The 15,120-nt window shown below is 54.4% G+C and overlaps 1 protein-coding gene across 4 annotated transcripts; it reads right to left on the reverse strand.

The window, feature by feature from the left end:
• Positions 1–491: 491 nt before the first annotated feature.
• Positions 492–15,114, reverse strand: LOC144734380 (neutral cholesterol ester hydrolase 1-like). 4 transcript variants are annotated; one of them, XM_078616536.1, is made up of 9 exons: positions 14,412–15,114; positions 12,646–12,714; positions 11,688–11,968; positions 9,480–9,705; positions 8,083–8,152; positions 7,276–7,447; positions 6,728–6,890; positions 4,408–4,632; positions 492–3,299 (listed from the first exon to the last, which is right to left on the reverse strand). In XM_078616536.1, the coding sequence occupies exons 3-9, from the start codon at positions 11,832–11,834 to the stop codon at positions 3,061–3,063; spliced, it is 1,242 nt and encodes a 413-aa protein (XP_078472662.1). In that variant the 5' UTR covers positions 11,835–11,968; positions 12,646–12,714; positions 14,412–15,114; the 3' UTR covers positions 492–3,060. The 4 variants fall into 4 exon arrangements, with proteins under 4 accessions (XP_078472662.1, XP_078472659.1, XP_078472661.1 ...); XM_078616533.1 differs by having other exon boundaries at positions 11,688–11,999; XM_078616535.1 differs by having other exon boundaries at positions 12,646–12,719.
• Positions 15,115–15,120: the final 6 nt, after the last annotated feature.

The following is a 15,120-nucleotide window of genomic DNA, read 5'->3' on the forward strand; positions in this document are numbered from 1 at the left end:
AGCCAGACCAAGGCTCCCATATGGTTCAGTGTTAATCACTGGGGTTCACAGAGCCAGTCTAAGGCTCCCGTAGTGTTCAGTGTTAATCACTGGGGTTCACAGAGCCAGTCTAAGGCTCCCGTAGGGTTCAGTGTTAATCACTGGGGTTCACAGAGCAAGTCTAAGGCTCCCATATGGTTCAGTGTTAATTTCTCGGGTCCGGGATCCGTGGTGTGGGGTCTGGGGTTTGTGGTTCAGGGTCCGGGGCCTGACATCTGGGATCCAGGCTCTGGGGTCCTCCTCTAGATCTAATAAACCCAGGGGAGGTCCGCAACCGGTTCAGATCATTGCCACTGGCGTTGGATGTGAGTGGGAATTGAACTCGGGTGGCCAGGTTCGTAGTACAGCGTGCTAACCACTGCACCACCACTCGCCACTCCATGCAGCCTTACACACAGGAGATGCCCGAACGAAGCGCGTGTGATGAGGATAAAGTGCACGGTCTCACGAGATCCAGTGGTCACTTTTATTTGCCGTGCTACGGAGAGTCACGAGCATTTGCATTGCCATTCAAAAAATTGCACACTCTCTCAAGTCTCGCTCAGAATGCTTGTGCCGCCTGAGCTGGTGTGGGTGCATGCGTCGGCAGCGTATGGTCCTCGAGTCCTGGAGTGTGGGGACTGAGATGACGATGCCCGGACGGATGCCCGGGCACAGTGCAGATGGGGGACTAAGCGCCCACGCGTGCTCCCCCCGCGGGGCAGCTTCAATCTCGCGGTCACCTCTCGTGACATCGACGCGTTTAACGCAAACACCGCGGTGTGAAAGTTCGGACGCAAACAACGCCAGTGGTGTCACAAACCCACTACGCAGCGCCAACCAGGGGTGTCCGTCGTTTACACGTTGGTGAAGTCTCACGCATTTTTCATTTGGATTCCTGAGCGGCATTTTGGGTCACGTCGCAGCGTAAGTTGTCACGTGTACAAACCAAAAAAGGGCTCCTTTTTCACTCTCTGTGCGGTCACCAGACTGCGTTCACAGCAGCCGGTGCTCGACACCATCGTGGAGCGTGGCGGCGTCACGGCTGAATTTGAAAATGCCAAGCGTGCACAGGTGCAAACGCAGTCGTCAGGCACAACGGAGTAACCTTATCCAGAGCGTCGAGTTAACACCTCTCTCCCCCAGTGCCACGAACCCCAAACGACACACGGCGAGGCGCGTAATACCACACACGGCGTGCGTGGGAACCTATTGGGCCTCCGAGGCCAGGAAGACGCTGCGGCAGCGCACGCCTGCCGCTGCGGCGTAGGATTTTACGGCGGAGCTGCGTGGCTCTCCAGTCGCGTTGCCATCGCTGAATGCCGCGCGTGGCTACACCGGGAGCTTCGTCAGCGACTCAATTTTTTTTTCATTCACGTTTAAAAAACATCTAACAAACGGCAGACATCGTACCGACCGACAAAACAACACTGGGCACAACCCAAAAGTCGCGTGCATGCAGTTGTGTGCACGTAGTTGTGTGCACGTTGCTTCGAGCGCACGCAGTTTCTACCGAGTAGACGCGAGATTCCCGAGCGCCGGTCCTGACGACCCGCCGGGAGAGACGTCTTTCCCGATTCACCAATCTCCTCCTCGAAGAAGCCGTCAAGTGATTACGCGACATGTGCCTGATTGCTCAACGCAGTCTCGGTGAGTCATATCGCGATATTGGTGATTTGCATGATCTCTATTTGAATTGGCGCTCTCTGCATACATGATGTAGTACGTGTTTAGCAATCATCAGATGGTATATTTTTCTTTAGACTTAAAAAAAACTTTTCCTCAAATGTTATCCTGATTCTGCTATCGGCGACATGTAATGAGATGAAGATATCGGATCTTTGGCTGAGCAGTGCAATCCTTCGTGTTAAGAGAATGGTCCACGGAAGAGAATATCACAGGGCTACCGAAGAGATCACTTCTGCCCACATAGTGGTATACGGCAGTCCTTCCCATTCGTGCGGTTAATTTTTGTCGCGTGAGGTAAGCCAAATTTTTTACTGCCAAATTCAGCATGGAATAAAACTTAATGCGAAGGTTTTGTGATGTCATTGGTAACCGGCCTGAAAACACCAACTACTAATCAAGTTTAATCCCAAGGCGGCTAAAACCTCGAAACTGGAACCCAGGATCTCAGTTGTACCGGCTCAGTGCTCTGATCTCCGAGCCACCCGGCATCCTCAGAACAGCTTTGCACCCTGAGAGAGAGGGACCGTTAATCCAGCGTCTTCTACGTGTTCCGCCGTGCACTCCGAACACACTGCCATTTGGGGAACGTCCTGAGAGAGCACTGCTAATGCTCTTGTGGCGCGGTGGTGCAGGCGAGTGAACGAACGCAAACAGCAGTGGGGGGTGGGGGCAGGGGAGGGGGCAGTGGTGGACGGGGGGTAGTGGTGAGGGGGGGCAGTAGGTGGGGTAGTGGTGGTGCTACTCAATTGGGGGGCGTAAGCAGAAATTAAAATGACCAATGTCCCTGTGGACCACACGGTAAAGAACACTGTAGTCTGCACTCGTTCAACGCAGGAGGAGGAACAGCAAAACTACTACACGAGCCCTCTCTCTCCTGAAGCCCTCTCGTCGTGGCCAGCAACAGCGGTAGCAGAACTCGACATTGGTTGACATCGAGCTCCTGAACCACATCGCTGCTGCTGCCATCGCGCGCAAGAAGAGGTAGAATGGACCACCAACAATAAATAATGGCCAAACCCAATTCGTTAAATTGCAGCAGCTGTGCCAAACAATTACGTGAATCGACTATTTAGAAGTAACATTTAATTTTAGTACTGTTATTATAATTGAGGTCATGTAGGACAATGGTAAGCGTCAGGACTTAAGAGATGGGGCTGTTAGACTGGGGAGGGCTCTGAGAGACGGTGAGAGCTCCAGCTGATATTTGGCGGACGCCTCTGACTTTTCACGAATCCTGGGAGCCGCCCTCGAGTTGCTCGGGATCCCTAAACTTTGGCTTACTCGCTTACGCTCCGCGCCACCGCCGCTGCCACCCCCAGCGCCGGTGCGACGGGCAGCCGGCAGGGTCAAGGGTCACAGGTTAGCATCGAGCCAGGCCAGGTAGCCGTCGAGCGCCCTCCGCCCGACGGCGAACGCCAGCGGCTGCTGCATGAACTGCATGACCCCGTGGAAGGCGTCGTCCAGGTGGGCGCGGTGCACGGGGACCCCCAGCGCGCCCAGACGCGCCACCAACATGGCGCCATCGTCGCGCAGAACGTCGTGCTCACACGTCAGCACGTAGGTGAGCGGCAGCGTGCGCAGCCAATCGTCGTCTGTGGTGGGGGGAGCGTGGGGGTGGGGGGAGGGGGGCAAGGGGCGGGGTGGGCGACTTGGGGTCAAATCCGCAGCCTCACTATCAACCACTCGCCCTCATAATTCACAACACTCAACATCACTGCTTAACCACTCAACACCAAGGCTCAACAGCACAAACATCTAACTCGACTCATCAACTTCCTGAACTCGACCAGTCGACTCTCACGCTCTTTGAAAACTCAATGACTCCCAGGCGCGTGGCGTGAAACGTCGGACATGGTGCCGAACGACGCGCGGCACAACGTGAAAACGCATCGAAAGGAGATGCAGCCCCACCGTGGTACGACCGCGGTACCACCAAGGAACAACCGCGGCACATCCATGGCACCACCACGACACAACCGCGGAAGTACTGCGGCACAATAGCGGTTCGACTGAGGAATAACCGTGGCATTGCCGCGGCAAACCAACACAGTCACGTGACCCAGCACCGCGACTCAACACCGCGGCGCGAGCGCCATGCATGTGCGCTGCTGCCCTCTTGTGGCCGTGCCGTGTGCCCCGCGGTGGATGCAAGATGCGAGTCAGGGCACGAGGGAGCGGGCGGTGCAGGGGTGGGAACACGAAAAAGTCTTAAACCGGTGTGTGCGGGGACCGTGGCCACCACACAGAAGAGAACCGTGGAACTTTTAACGATTCGCAGACGCGAAGGCGGCGTCATCACAGCGATGAACCGCTGTGACTCCCGATGCAATAATTTTGGCTCGACCACCTCAAATGTGAAATTAAATCTGCTGCTCCGTATCAACATCAGCCATACGAGGAAGGTACGCTGCTTAGTGCATTGCGCTACGAACCTGTACCACCAAGTTCAATTCCTGCTCGTGGCTTACACCATCAGTGGCAAGTGATATCAGAACCGGTCTTGGGCCTTCCCGAGGTCAAATCAACCTTAAAATTAGTACTCCATGCGGTCAGTAAGCACCGCCACGGGGAATGAAGGCGGTCAGGCGTGGTGCTGGCCACCGACCCATCGCGTCCCGTGTCTGTCTTAACGGCACTGCCTCGCCAGCCTGCTGAGGCTATACGGGGGGATCTCTGTCATTAGCGTGTGGACGCACTCACCGGCCAGGAGTGGCGAGGCCCTGGGATCGAGCAGCGCCGGGATCTGGGCCAGGATGTCGGGGCGCGCGGGGCCCACGGGGGGGCCCGGCACGGGCCCTGGCTGGAGGGGCGGCGGCAGCAGCAGCGAGCGCCAGTCGACGAAGGCGCCGGGGCCGCTGGGGTCGAGCAGCACGTGGCGCGAGTGCGCGTTATCCAGCAGCGCGTCTGTCAGCACCACGTCCCCGCCTGCACCACGCACACGGCGCTGCGGTGAGCCGGCAGCGGCGGGAGGAGTCGGCGTGGGTCGTTTCAGCCTTAGTCTGGCTCTCATGGTGAGCCTCGGTGAGCCTCTAGAGGATTGTTGTTACATCATGGGACCTCCTTTGCCAGTACCAAAATATGAGAATAGGTTTTCCCTTTTTTCTGGCAACAAAACAGTTATTATTTGGTTCTTTCGGTTAAGTCACGTCTAAAGATAAAATAATAAATTAAATTAAATAATAGAATACGACGTTTCGATTGCAACACAAGCAATCATCATCAGGTATAATGAAATAGCGACATAAAATCTAACCAGAAAACTATAAACAGACATATTAGCAGACAGATATCACCAAGATATATAGAGAGAGCAACACAGGTAACAGAGAGAGGTGATCGTCTCTGTGGGGTGGCCTTAAATAGACAGAGGAGGGCGGACGCAGAGAGAGGGAGGGGGGTTAGAGAAAAAATTAGCATATCAATGAGTGCACAACAAAACGTGGTGCTGCAAGTGCGATGACACGGCAAGCAAGCCTGAAAATCAGGAGAAGGACACACTAAAATTAAATAACCTAGCAAAATATCGAAATGTAATGTAATACAACACAATCTTTGAAATACGTAATCAACCAGGCTATGCGTTAATTGTGTGTTGACCGACCCTCTGTGTTGTATTACATTACATTTCGATATTTTTCTAGGTTATTTAATTTTAGTGTGTCCTTCTCCTGATTTTCAGGCTTGCTTGCCGTGCCATCGCACTTGCAGCACCACGTTTTGTTGTCCACTCATTGATATGCTAATTTTTTCTCTAACCCCCCTCCCTCTCTCTGCGTCCGCCCTCCTCTGTCTATTTAAGGCCACCCCACAGAGACGATCACCTCTCTCTGTTACCTGTGTTGCTCTCTCTATGTATCTTGGTGATATCTGTCTGCTAATATGTCTGTTTATAGTTTTGTGGTTAGATTTTATGTCGCTATTTCATTATACCTGATGATGATTGCTTGTGTTGCAATCGAAACGTCGTATTCTATTATTTAATTTAATTTATTATTTTATCTTTAGACGTGACTTAACCGAAAGAACCAAATAATAATTCCTGCAGTCACGAAAGTTCTAAAATTAACAAAACAGTTGTGTTAAGATGTTAAAACACCAAACTGAAACCTTTTACAAGGAATCATGTCTGCATTAACCACAATACTTGTGGTCAGAATGCAAACAAAAAACATACTCTGATAATATGTGCATTGTCCAGAGACAGCTTTCTTTTGAGCCTCGTCTCAAACGGTGTTAGACCAGAGGACGCCTTTTGTCTCTGGTGTGGACCAATCAGTTTCAAGGACAATGCATATATTATCAGAGTATGTTTTTTGTTTGCATTTTGACCACAAGTATTGTAGTTAATGCAGACATGATTCCTTGTAAAAGGTTTCAGTTTGGTGTTTTAACATCTTAACACCTGTTTTGTTGCCAGAAAACATGGAAAAAAGGGGAAAACCTATTGTCATAGGATTGTTGTTGTTGTCTTGTATCAGCCCCGGTGCAAAAGCGCCGACTACCGAACAGAGGGGAGAACAAAAAATTCCGCGAAGCAGTAGCGGAAGCCTCGAGTTCGGCGCGGCAGTGCTCAACGAAGGAGAACTGGGGGGGGGGGGGCTCACTGCCCCACCCAGGTGGGGATCACTAACGGGGACATGAAGGTTTATACGAGGGGTGGGGGGGAGGAAGGGTAAGGGGGAAGATAACGAACGTAATGGGAAAAAGAAAGGGACAGGGGAGAGGAGAGGAAGTGGTGAAACCGGTGGGGAGGAGGGAGAGAGAAGGGGAGGCAGGGCAAAAGAGGGCAAAACATATCTGAGCAACTCGTGAACTCGTGAACTCGTGAACTCGTGAACTACCGCCCCCACGGAGCAGACCCGGTGGGATTTTAACGTTCCGGACGTTCCGGCTCGGGTCCTCCCTACCGTGGGTGGGCAGTGGCGGATCTGGTCAGGCGCTGCCCACCGCTCCCGCGGAATGTCCAAGCCGGGCGGCGCCGGTCGCGAATCGGCCGCCGCGATCGCCGCCAGCCACTCACCCAGGTACTGGAGCCAGAAGCGCACCATGGTGCGCCCGTAGAGGATGGGCACGTACGCGCTCTCTCGGTATGATGGCGTCTGGAAGTCGAGAGCCTGCAGCACCGGGTAGATGAGCGCCTGAAGCTTGAGGCTCGCCGAGCCCTCCTCGGGCTCCCGCGCCAGCTGCGGTTCACGCAAGCACGAGACAGAGAGAGACACTGAGCGACGGAGGCAGGCACAGGGATAGAGACGAGAGACACACACAGATAGATACAGTGATAGACACAGTGATAGAGACAGAGAGAGACCCACATACACACACATAAATACAGGGATACAGATACAGAGAACGACAGGTTGATAGACGCAGGCACAAGGATAAAGATGAGAGAGAGCCACACTCACAGATAGACAAAGCGATAAAGACAGACAGAGAGACACAGAGACAGCCGCAGGGAGACCCACCGTCAGAGAGACCCACAGACAGATAGACCCACAGACAGAGAGACACACACAGACAGAGACACACACACAGAGAGCCCTGCGCTGTGAGGGAGAGCGGCCACACCTGCAGAGCCACGGCCACCGCGAGGTTTCCACCGGCGCTGTCCCCCGAGATGGCGACGCGCGTGGGGTCCACGGAGAAGGCCGCCAGCGTGTCGTGCCGCAGGAAGTGCCGGGCGGCGCGCAGGCAGTCCTCCAGCGGCACGGGGAAGCGGTGCTGCGGCACCAGGCGGTAACTGCGGTTGGGGGGGGGGGGGTACGCGGTGGGGGTCACGGCGTGAAGGAGGAGGAGGCGGTTGCCTTCGCGTGGCAACGGCATCCCGCCGGCAACTCACTTCGGCAACCGCCGCGTCCGTCGTCGGCTGGCGGCGACGTGGACTAGCGGCGTGCGCCCACGACCGCTTGCCACGGAGACTCGCGGTTCTAATCCGGCGGCCGCCCCCATTAATACTGCGCAGTGCGTCGCCGATTCGGGTACGCGCAGCCGGCTCCGCGGTGGACGTTAAAGACGCCGTCATGCCCCAGCGTCATCAGCGGTGTCGCGCTGGGCGTGGCTTGCGAGGGGGTTTTCAGCCTTCAGGAGGCGAGCGTGGGCCCGGATAATCGACCACGATAGTGCGGCCGGTAAAACGTGGCCAGAGCCGCCGGGAGGATTCGGTCGGCCGCCGGTCCCCGCTGTCGTGACGACCCTCGCGCCCACGGGAGACCGTGGGTCGTGTGGGAGGGGACGGCAAGGGGAGAACGGCTGGGAGGGTGGAGGAGGGAGGAGGAGGGTGGAGGAGGGTGGAAGAGGGAGGGGGAGGAAGAGGGAGGGTGGAGGATGGTGGAGAAGGGAGGAGGGTGGAGGAGGAAGGAGGGATGAGGTGCTCACTCGACCGAGATGACGACGGCGTCCAGGCTGCTCGCCATCTCGCGGCACTGGGAGTCATAGCCCCTCTCCTCTGCACGCGGGCAGCGGGGCGTGGATACAATGCACACACACACACAGACAAACGTCATGACAAAAAGGTCCCCTGCATAGCCTACACAGACGTTGGGGCAGAGCGCTGTTCGCAAGTACCAATGCGAGAGAGCGAATACTGCACGGCGGTGGAGGCGCGTTACAAGTCGATATTATCATGACGAATGTCACTGCATGTGTCTCTGAGTTTCCACGTGCATGGCAGTATTATTGTCTGTGTGTAAGTGACTGTGAACGCGGGTGTGTATGTGGGCGTGTGTATATGTAGCGGTTAGCGCGCTGCGCTACGAACCCGGCGACCTGAGTTCGATTCCTGCTCACGGCCAACACCGGTGACGATTATCTGAACTGGTCATGGGCCTCGCCTAGGTTAACTCAGCCTCAAATGAGTACTTGGTGCAGTGTGTAAACATCGCCACTAGGGGGACAAAGGCGACCGGGGGGTGGTGGCCACCGGCTCCCTTGTAGGTGCTCGCTAACAGCACTTGCCCCAACATTCTGTTGAGGCTATATGGAAGATCTTTGTATGTGGGAAGTGGTAGCATAGTGGTTAGTGCACTGCGCTATGAGTATGTGTGTCTCACTATCATCAGATCATATTTCATCGACATATTTCGGGATTTTTGTTTTTTGGTTGTGGGTGTGTATGTGCGGGTGTGTGTGTGTATGTGCGGGTGTGTATGTGTGGGTGTGTGTGTGCGGGTGTGTGTGGGTGTGTGTGTGGGTGTGTGTGGGTGTGTATGTGTGGGTGTGTGTGTGGGTGTGTGTGTATGTGTGTGTGTGTATGTGCGGGTGTGTGTGTATGTGTGTATGTGTGTATGTGTGTGTGTGTATGTGCGGGTGTGTGTGTATGTGTGTGTGTGTGGGTGTGTGTGTGTGGCTGTGTGTGTGTGGGTGTGTGTGTGTGTGGGTGTGTATGTGTGTGTGAGTGTGGGTGTGTGTATGTGTGTGGGTGTGTGTGTGTATGTGTGTGTGTGTGTATGTGTGTGTGTGTGTATGTGTGTGTGTGTGTATGTGTGTGGGTGTGTGTGTGGGTGTGTGTGTGTGGGTGTGTGTGTGTGTGGGTGTGTGTGGTGTGTGTGTTTGGGTGTGTGTGTGGGTGTGTGTGTGTATGTGTGTGTGTGTGTGTGGTGTGTGTGTATGTGTGTGTGTGGTGTGTGTGGTGTGTGTGGGTGTGTGTGGGTGTGTGTGTGGGTGTGTGTGGGTGTGTGTGTGTGGGTGTGTGGGTTTAGGTGTGTGTGTGTGGGTGTGTGTATGTGTGTGCGTGTGCCGGCGTGCACCGCCGCGCCCCGCCGTGCGTGACCCACGCGCCCCGCTGAGTGCCCACCCTCCCCCGTGCAGGTAGACCACGGCGCGCTTGGGGCCGCCGCCGCCGCGCGTGGACGTGAAGGCGCGCACGCGCACGCCGCCCAGCTCCGCGTCACGCACGAACACCGCGGCGTCGGAGTGCGCGAGCACACGCGCCACGCACGAGATGATCGTCTGCAGGAAGGTGACCTGGTCGCACAGCCCCAGCCGCTCGGTCAGCGTGCCCTGGGGGGGGGGGGGTCACAACGGGGGAGGGGGGGTTGGGGGAAAGTGGGGGGGGCAGTGGTCAACGGACGCAAGAGTGAGTGGATGCACCGCGATGAGACACGTTGAGAGCGATGCAATGAAACACGCAGCAATGGAACACGGTCACGGAGTGAGACGCTTGCGTCCTGCTGCCCTCCCCACCCCAACAATTATTAGACACTCAAAATAATAACTGTCACGTGTGATGGCAGCAGAAATGCGTTCAGGAGTTGAGATTCTGACGCCGAGGGGAGGGGGGGGGCTCTGCTTGCCACGACGAGAGGGCCACAATAAGTGGCGTAGCCTAGCAGTGGAATGAATCAAACATCTTTATTCTAGGCTGGAGGAATCCGATAAGCTACGAAGAAAGTTACAACAGCAAACGATGCAAAAAAAACGATGGAAGTGCAATACAGAGAGAAAGGCAACAGTGACTAAATAAATATATAAATGAGGACTTGTTATATAAGTCCGAATGAGACGCGCGAGGAATGCCGTGAGACCTGGTGAGGTGACCCAATCAGTTCTCACGGATTATTATGAAGGGTATTACTATTCACTGCTGCTGCGTTTGGCAATGGTGCGAGGCACGGATAGCAACACAACTCCACGGATGAACACCCCCCCCCCGTCCTTCGCAGGCTAATGCGCCCACACAGCGGGGCCCACTGTACACTAAGCCGATGAGCGACCGCGCCGCAATGGGCCCCCTCGAGCCCAGACAGTGCTCCAGTCATTCTTGAAAATCACGTTCCAGCCAAAGACAACTACACCCAGCTCCTCCTCCTCCTGCACTAACATTTCCACGTGAAGGGAGTCAACCACATCCATAACAACGTCAATAATGGCAGCGACGCCGCACAGCGTTCGCTCTCGAGAAGAGAGGACGACTTAGAGGCGTGAGGAGGAACCACAGCCGAGCAGGAAGGCAGCAGCAGCCACACGGTGATGAATCAGCGCTACGAGTGATTGCCCAAGCTCCGCGGTCCTCCATATGTTGAGGTGTTATCAGCCAATTGATGAGCGTTTATACGTGAGCGGGAACCGGAGCAAACCAGAGAAAGCCCGCACGTGTGCAAGGGGGAAACGCTCTATCCCACACAGACGGGACAGGTGGAGACTGCTCGCTGTATCGCCCATGGGATGTTTTGTGCGATCAACCAACCCTCGCCTCTGCAGCGTCGCCACCACCCGGCTACACAGGTAGAGGTGCAGCCCTGAAATGTCTCGCTCGCGCCACTGCAAGCGGAAGAGTCTCCACGAACGCTCGGAGGGTATTTGGCCTACTCTTCCACACTGGCCAGACACTGTAGAAGAGGTAGGTGTACCCACATTTTACCCCACCACACTCTGTTAACCTGTGGTGTACATATGCTGCTGGATGGATTTAAGAAGCTTGACTTAATTATTTCAACCCAGCAGCAGCATTTAAAGAAGTGCAAATAGTAAAGCCCTTTTTGTCAATCCACTGCTGGATGAAGGCCTCCCTAACACGCCGTGCCAGTCATGCGTGTTGTTTGACAGAACTTGATGCGCGTGGTGAAGTATGGTCAACCCGTCGTTTAAGCGGTGGGAGAGCGAGAGAGCGAGAGGGTTAATTGCCACCTGTCCAGGAACTGGCATCTGTGTGGCAGGTGGCGGGAATTAATTTGTGGCTGAGATCTGGTGCTGGCGTTGTTGCCGTGTTGAACTTTATCACAGTAGACCGTACAGTGTACTCTTTTTTGTAATAGCCCAAGGCCTATTGAGAGACACATCCGGGCTTGGTCTCCAGTGGGAAAGGCGGCGATCGTAGGCGAAGCCCAGGGCCGGCTAAATATATTCCCACTCGCTACCGATGCGTGCCGTCGCCGTGAATAGAACTCGGCGGCGGCGCAGTCATTAGCGCAACCACGCTAACCACTGCGCCGCCGCTCCCCGCGTGCCTTCGCCAGCGCAGTCGGCCGCACCGGGGCACTCACCACGTGCTGAGCGGTGCGGAACACGGCGTCCAGCACCATCAGCTTGTGCGGCTCGGCCACGGAGTCGGGGAGAGGCAGGTACAGGTAATAGCTGGCGCCCAGCAGCGAGACGGCGGAGAGCAGCGCGCACAGGCGAGCGGCTCCCATCCTGTGGTCGGGTGACACTGCCTCCTCTCCTCCCGCAGCCGCCGCCACCACCGCCGCCGCGAGTGATGGAGCTGGTGATGATGGGGGCTCCAGCAGCCGGGGTGCCAGCGAGTCGCTGGGGGAGTGGGATGGAACTGAGTGGGGAGGGGGAGAGGGTGTTCAGAGCTGAGTGGGTGGGTGGGAGTGAAGGACGAGAGAGGCGGGGAGCAGAGGAGGGACCCAATTAATATAAATTATTGACAAAACGTGCCGCATTAAAATAGCTCAGAATAAAGGGTGATCGTTCACCGTGGTGTTGTCCAAACATTTATTAATTTATGAAAACTATATATAGCCTGGAATCATGTAAGTACATCAAGCTACCCCCCCAATTGGATTGCGTAAAGAACACGAAGTCATAGATGTACTCGCCAAATACAAAATGCTAAATGTTTCATATTATCATCAAACTATGCTAAATTCGCAACGTAAAATCCAAGACTCTTCTGGCAAACGTTCAATTCAGTTGAAAACAAACGTCCCACCAATAAAACAAAAACTCTTGCTGGAGGACAAGAGGAACTGTTCACAAAACAAGACGTTGCCGATGGATTTCACTCTCATCTTGGACCGGCAGGACGTGTCTTTGACAAGACGCACCACCGTTCACATCACTCACTTCTTCCTCCTCCTGTTCCTCAAGCAGCAATCCTAAACATGTTAAGTGAAAGTCATCGTCCCTACCTCTCGTTAAGTCTCATTTTTGAACTGGACGTGCTGCATGGGCGAGCATCAACGAAGACATCGTCATCCGCGGGCGACGACGAGTTACCTGTGTTTGCGCTTGTGGCTGTGGCAGATGTACGTTACGTTGAACTTCTTTCGCACCGTACACAGCCAACTGTGCTGATGGGAGGTGCGGGGGAAAGACAACAAAATTAAACACAAAAAAAAATCATCAACCCCATTGTCAAACTCAATAAACCGAAGACACCCATCGAATTGTATTTTTAAATATTCCAAGAACAAGAATAGGTGACAAAGCCTTAGTCGTTGCAGCTCCAACGTTCAGGACCAACAACCCTGTTTCCTCCCTTCGCATCGTAAATCTCCCTTCAAAAAATATCCTGAAGCAGAAGATGAGTGCTGGACACAACCGCATTTGCCAATGTGATTTGTAACTTTCATCCTTATCCGTGTTATCGATAGTTCAATGTAAAAGTGCAATTCTAATGAGGGACTACTCCTGGTTTGGCCATGTTTGTTTGTTGTAGTGCGGAGTTAGAATGATGGCTTTAATCTAAGTTGTCTTGTGGTTGTTGTTGTTTGACTTGCATCCCACTGGGATTTTTGCACAGCGTTGGTGTACTGTGCTTTTTTTCTGGAAGACTTTGCAGTCTTTTCCTGGATTTTTCTGTTTGCGTATAGTCACTTTAAGATGTTTTTGTTTGTTGCGGCTGCACCCGATTCAGGGGCCGAATGGCTCACAGGGCGATACCTAATAAATGAAACTGAAAACTGAAACTGTGTTGTCTTGGTGTGGTTTGGGACTGTTGCTCTTGCTGTTGTTTTGCTGCCTTGCCCCAGCTTGGTAAGTGGACTATCTGTTTCACGTATTTTATGTTTAGTGATCTGCTTACCTTTCCTATGCTGTACTTTGCGCTCCGAACGTTTTTTTTGTATCATTTATCGTTGTAACTTTCTGACCCGCCCCTACCAAAAACATCAGTGAAAAAGAGCTTCATAGCTCATCGGATTTCTCCAGGATGAATGTAATAAATTCTATTCAATAACTGGGAAGTGCTGGAGAGGAATGGGGACAGAGTGGAGAGTGGAGCAGGAGAGAGGGGGGCAGAGGAGGAGATCAGGTGAGAGGGGTTTGGAGCGGAGGACAGAGAAACGGAAGATTGGAGCAGGGGGGTTAAGGCGGGTGAAGAGTGGTGTTAGGGGCTGTATTGTACGTTGAACTTATTTCGCGCCGTACGTAGCCGACCGTGCTAATCAGAGGTGCGGGGAAGGACAACAAACTAAACACAAAACGCAGTTCTCAAGAAACGAGTTTTCAATCTCGACGATTTAGTGGCTTCCGAATCTAATCCACTTGCTAGCGAAAATGCTCCTCCACGAGGGGGAGCTCTAGTTGGGCATTTGTTCAACACTTCTACAGCAGTCAATGTCCTTGGGTAGAGGTGACAATCGCCCCACACTTGACCCCACCACGCTCGACATACTGCGGGACGACTGTGGTATACCCATTGAAACTGCTGGGTTGGGACACAACGTGCAGCGCTGTTTGCAGCTGCCGTGCCGGGGAATCGAATGGGCTCCGTCCGGCGTTCTAAACCATTCCCAGTGAACAAACACGACATTTACATTCAACATGCACCTCTACACTGTTTGATAGTCAAGGAATTGCGGAGGAAGGATAACAAACGAAGGCCAAGAGAAGCAGTTCTATAGGAAGTAGTGTGGAGGCAGAGGGGACAAAGACAAAGTTCCTCCGTAAAGCCTTTAACAGACTGTTGGGGCAAGTGAGTGGCCAGCGCCACGCCCGGCCGCCTTTGTCTCCCCAGTGCTGACGTCTCACGCGCAACGTACCAGGAACTCGCTGACGGCAGAGTCGACCAAAGGGAAGCCCCAAGGACTGTGTTCAGTGATCCAACACTGACGAATCGCAGTGCGCTAACCGCTGCGCCACCGCTCCCCACACACACGCGCAACACCGACGGCTCTGCAGCGACCCACACCGCCCCATGGAGGAGACGGAACCCCTGCCCAGGGCACTGCTGGGGCCAAGCTGCTGTTCGCGAGTGGCAGAGCACCTACGAAAGCCGGCACGGCACACGAAGGGGGGGTGGGGGGGTGGCCAGCAACCACGCCCGGCCGCCTTTGTCTCCCCGGTGGCGATGTTTTTTACGCACCGCACCGGGTACTCGTTCGAGGCTGAGTCGACCTAGGGGAGGTCCAGGACCGGTTTAGATAATCGTCGCTTGGCGTTGGACCGTGAGCGGGAATCGAACTGGGATTGTAGCGCAGCGCGCTAACCACTGCACCACCGCTCCCGACTGCGATACTGGACACTTACACACAAAGATCCCCCGTATAGCCTGCACAGCCTGTTGGGGCAAGTGCGGTTAGCGAGTAGCACCGATTAAGTACCGGCACGGTACACGATGGGTGGCCAGCACCACGCCCGGCCGCCTTTGTCTATACCGGGTACTCAATTTGAGGCTGAGTCGACCTAGGGGAGGTCCAGGACCGGTTCAAATAATCACACACTGGCACACAGATACACATTGGCACAGAG

The sequence above is a fragment of the Lampetra planeri genome, chromosome 51, assembly GCF_965212315.1.
Source record: "Lampetra planeri chromosome 51, kcLamPlan1.2.h2, whole genome shotgun sequence".
NCBI lineage: Eukaryota > Metazoa > Chordata > Hyperoartia > Petromyzontiformes > Petromyzontidae > Lampetra > Lampetra planeri.

Excerpts from the sequence above, each read along its gene's own strand:
- LOC144734380 (XM_078616536.1), bottom strand. The coding sequence starts at position 11,834 with ATGGGAGCCGCTCGCCTGTGCGCGCTGCTCTCCGCCGTCTCGCTGCTG. Across the intron at positions 9,706-11,687 it reads TCCGCACCGCTCAGCACGTG|GGCACGCTGACCGAGCGGCT; the intron begins GTGAGTGCCCCG and ends CCCCCCCCCCAG. Across the intron at positions 3,300-4,407 it reads GGCCTCGCCACTCCTGGCCG|ACGACGATTGGCTGCGCACG; the intron begins GTGAGTGCGTCC and ends CCCCCACCACAG.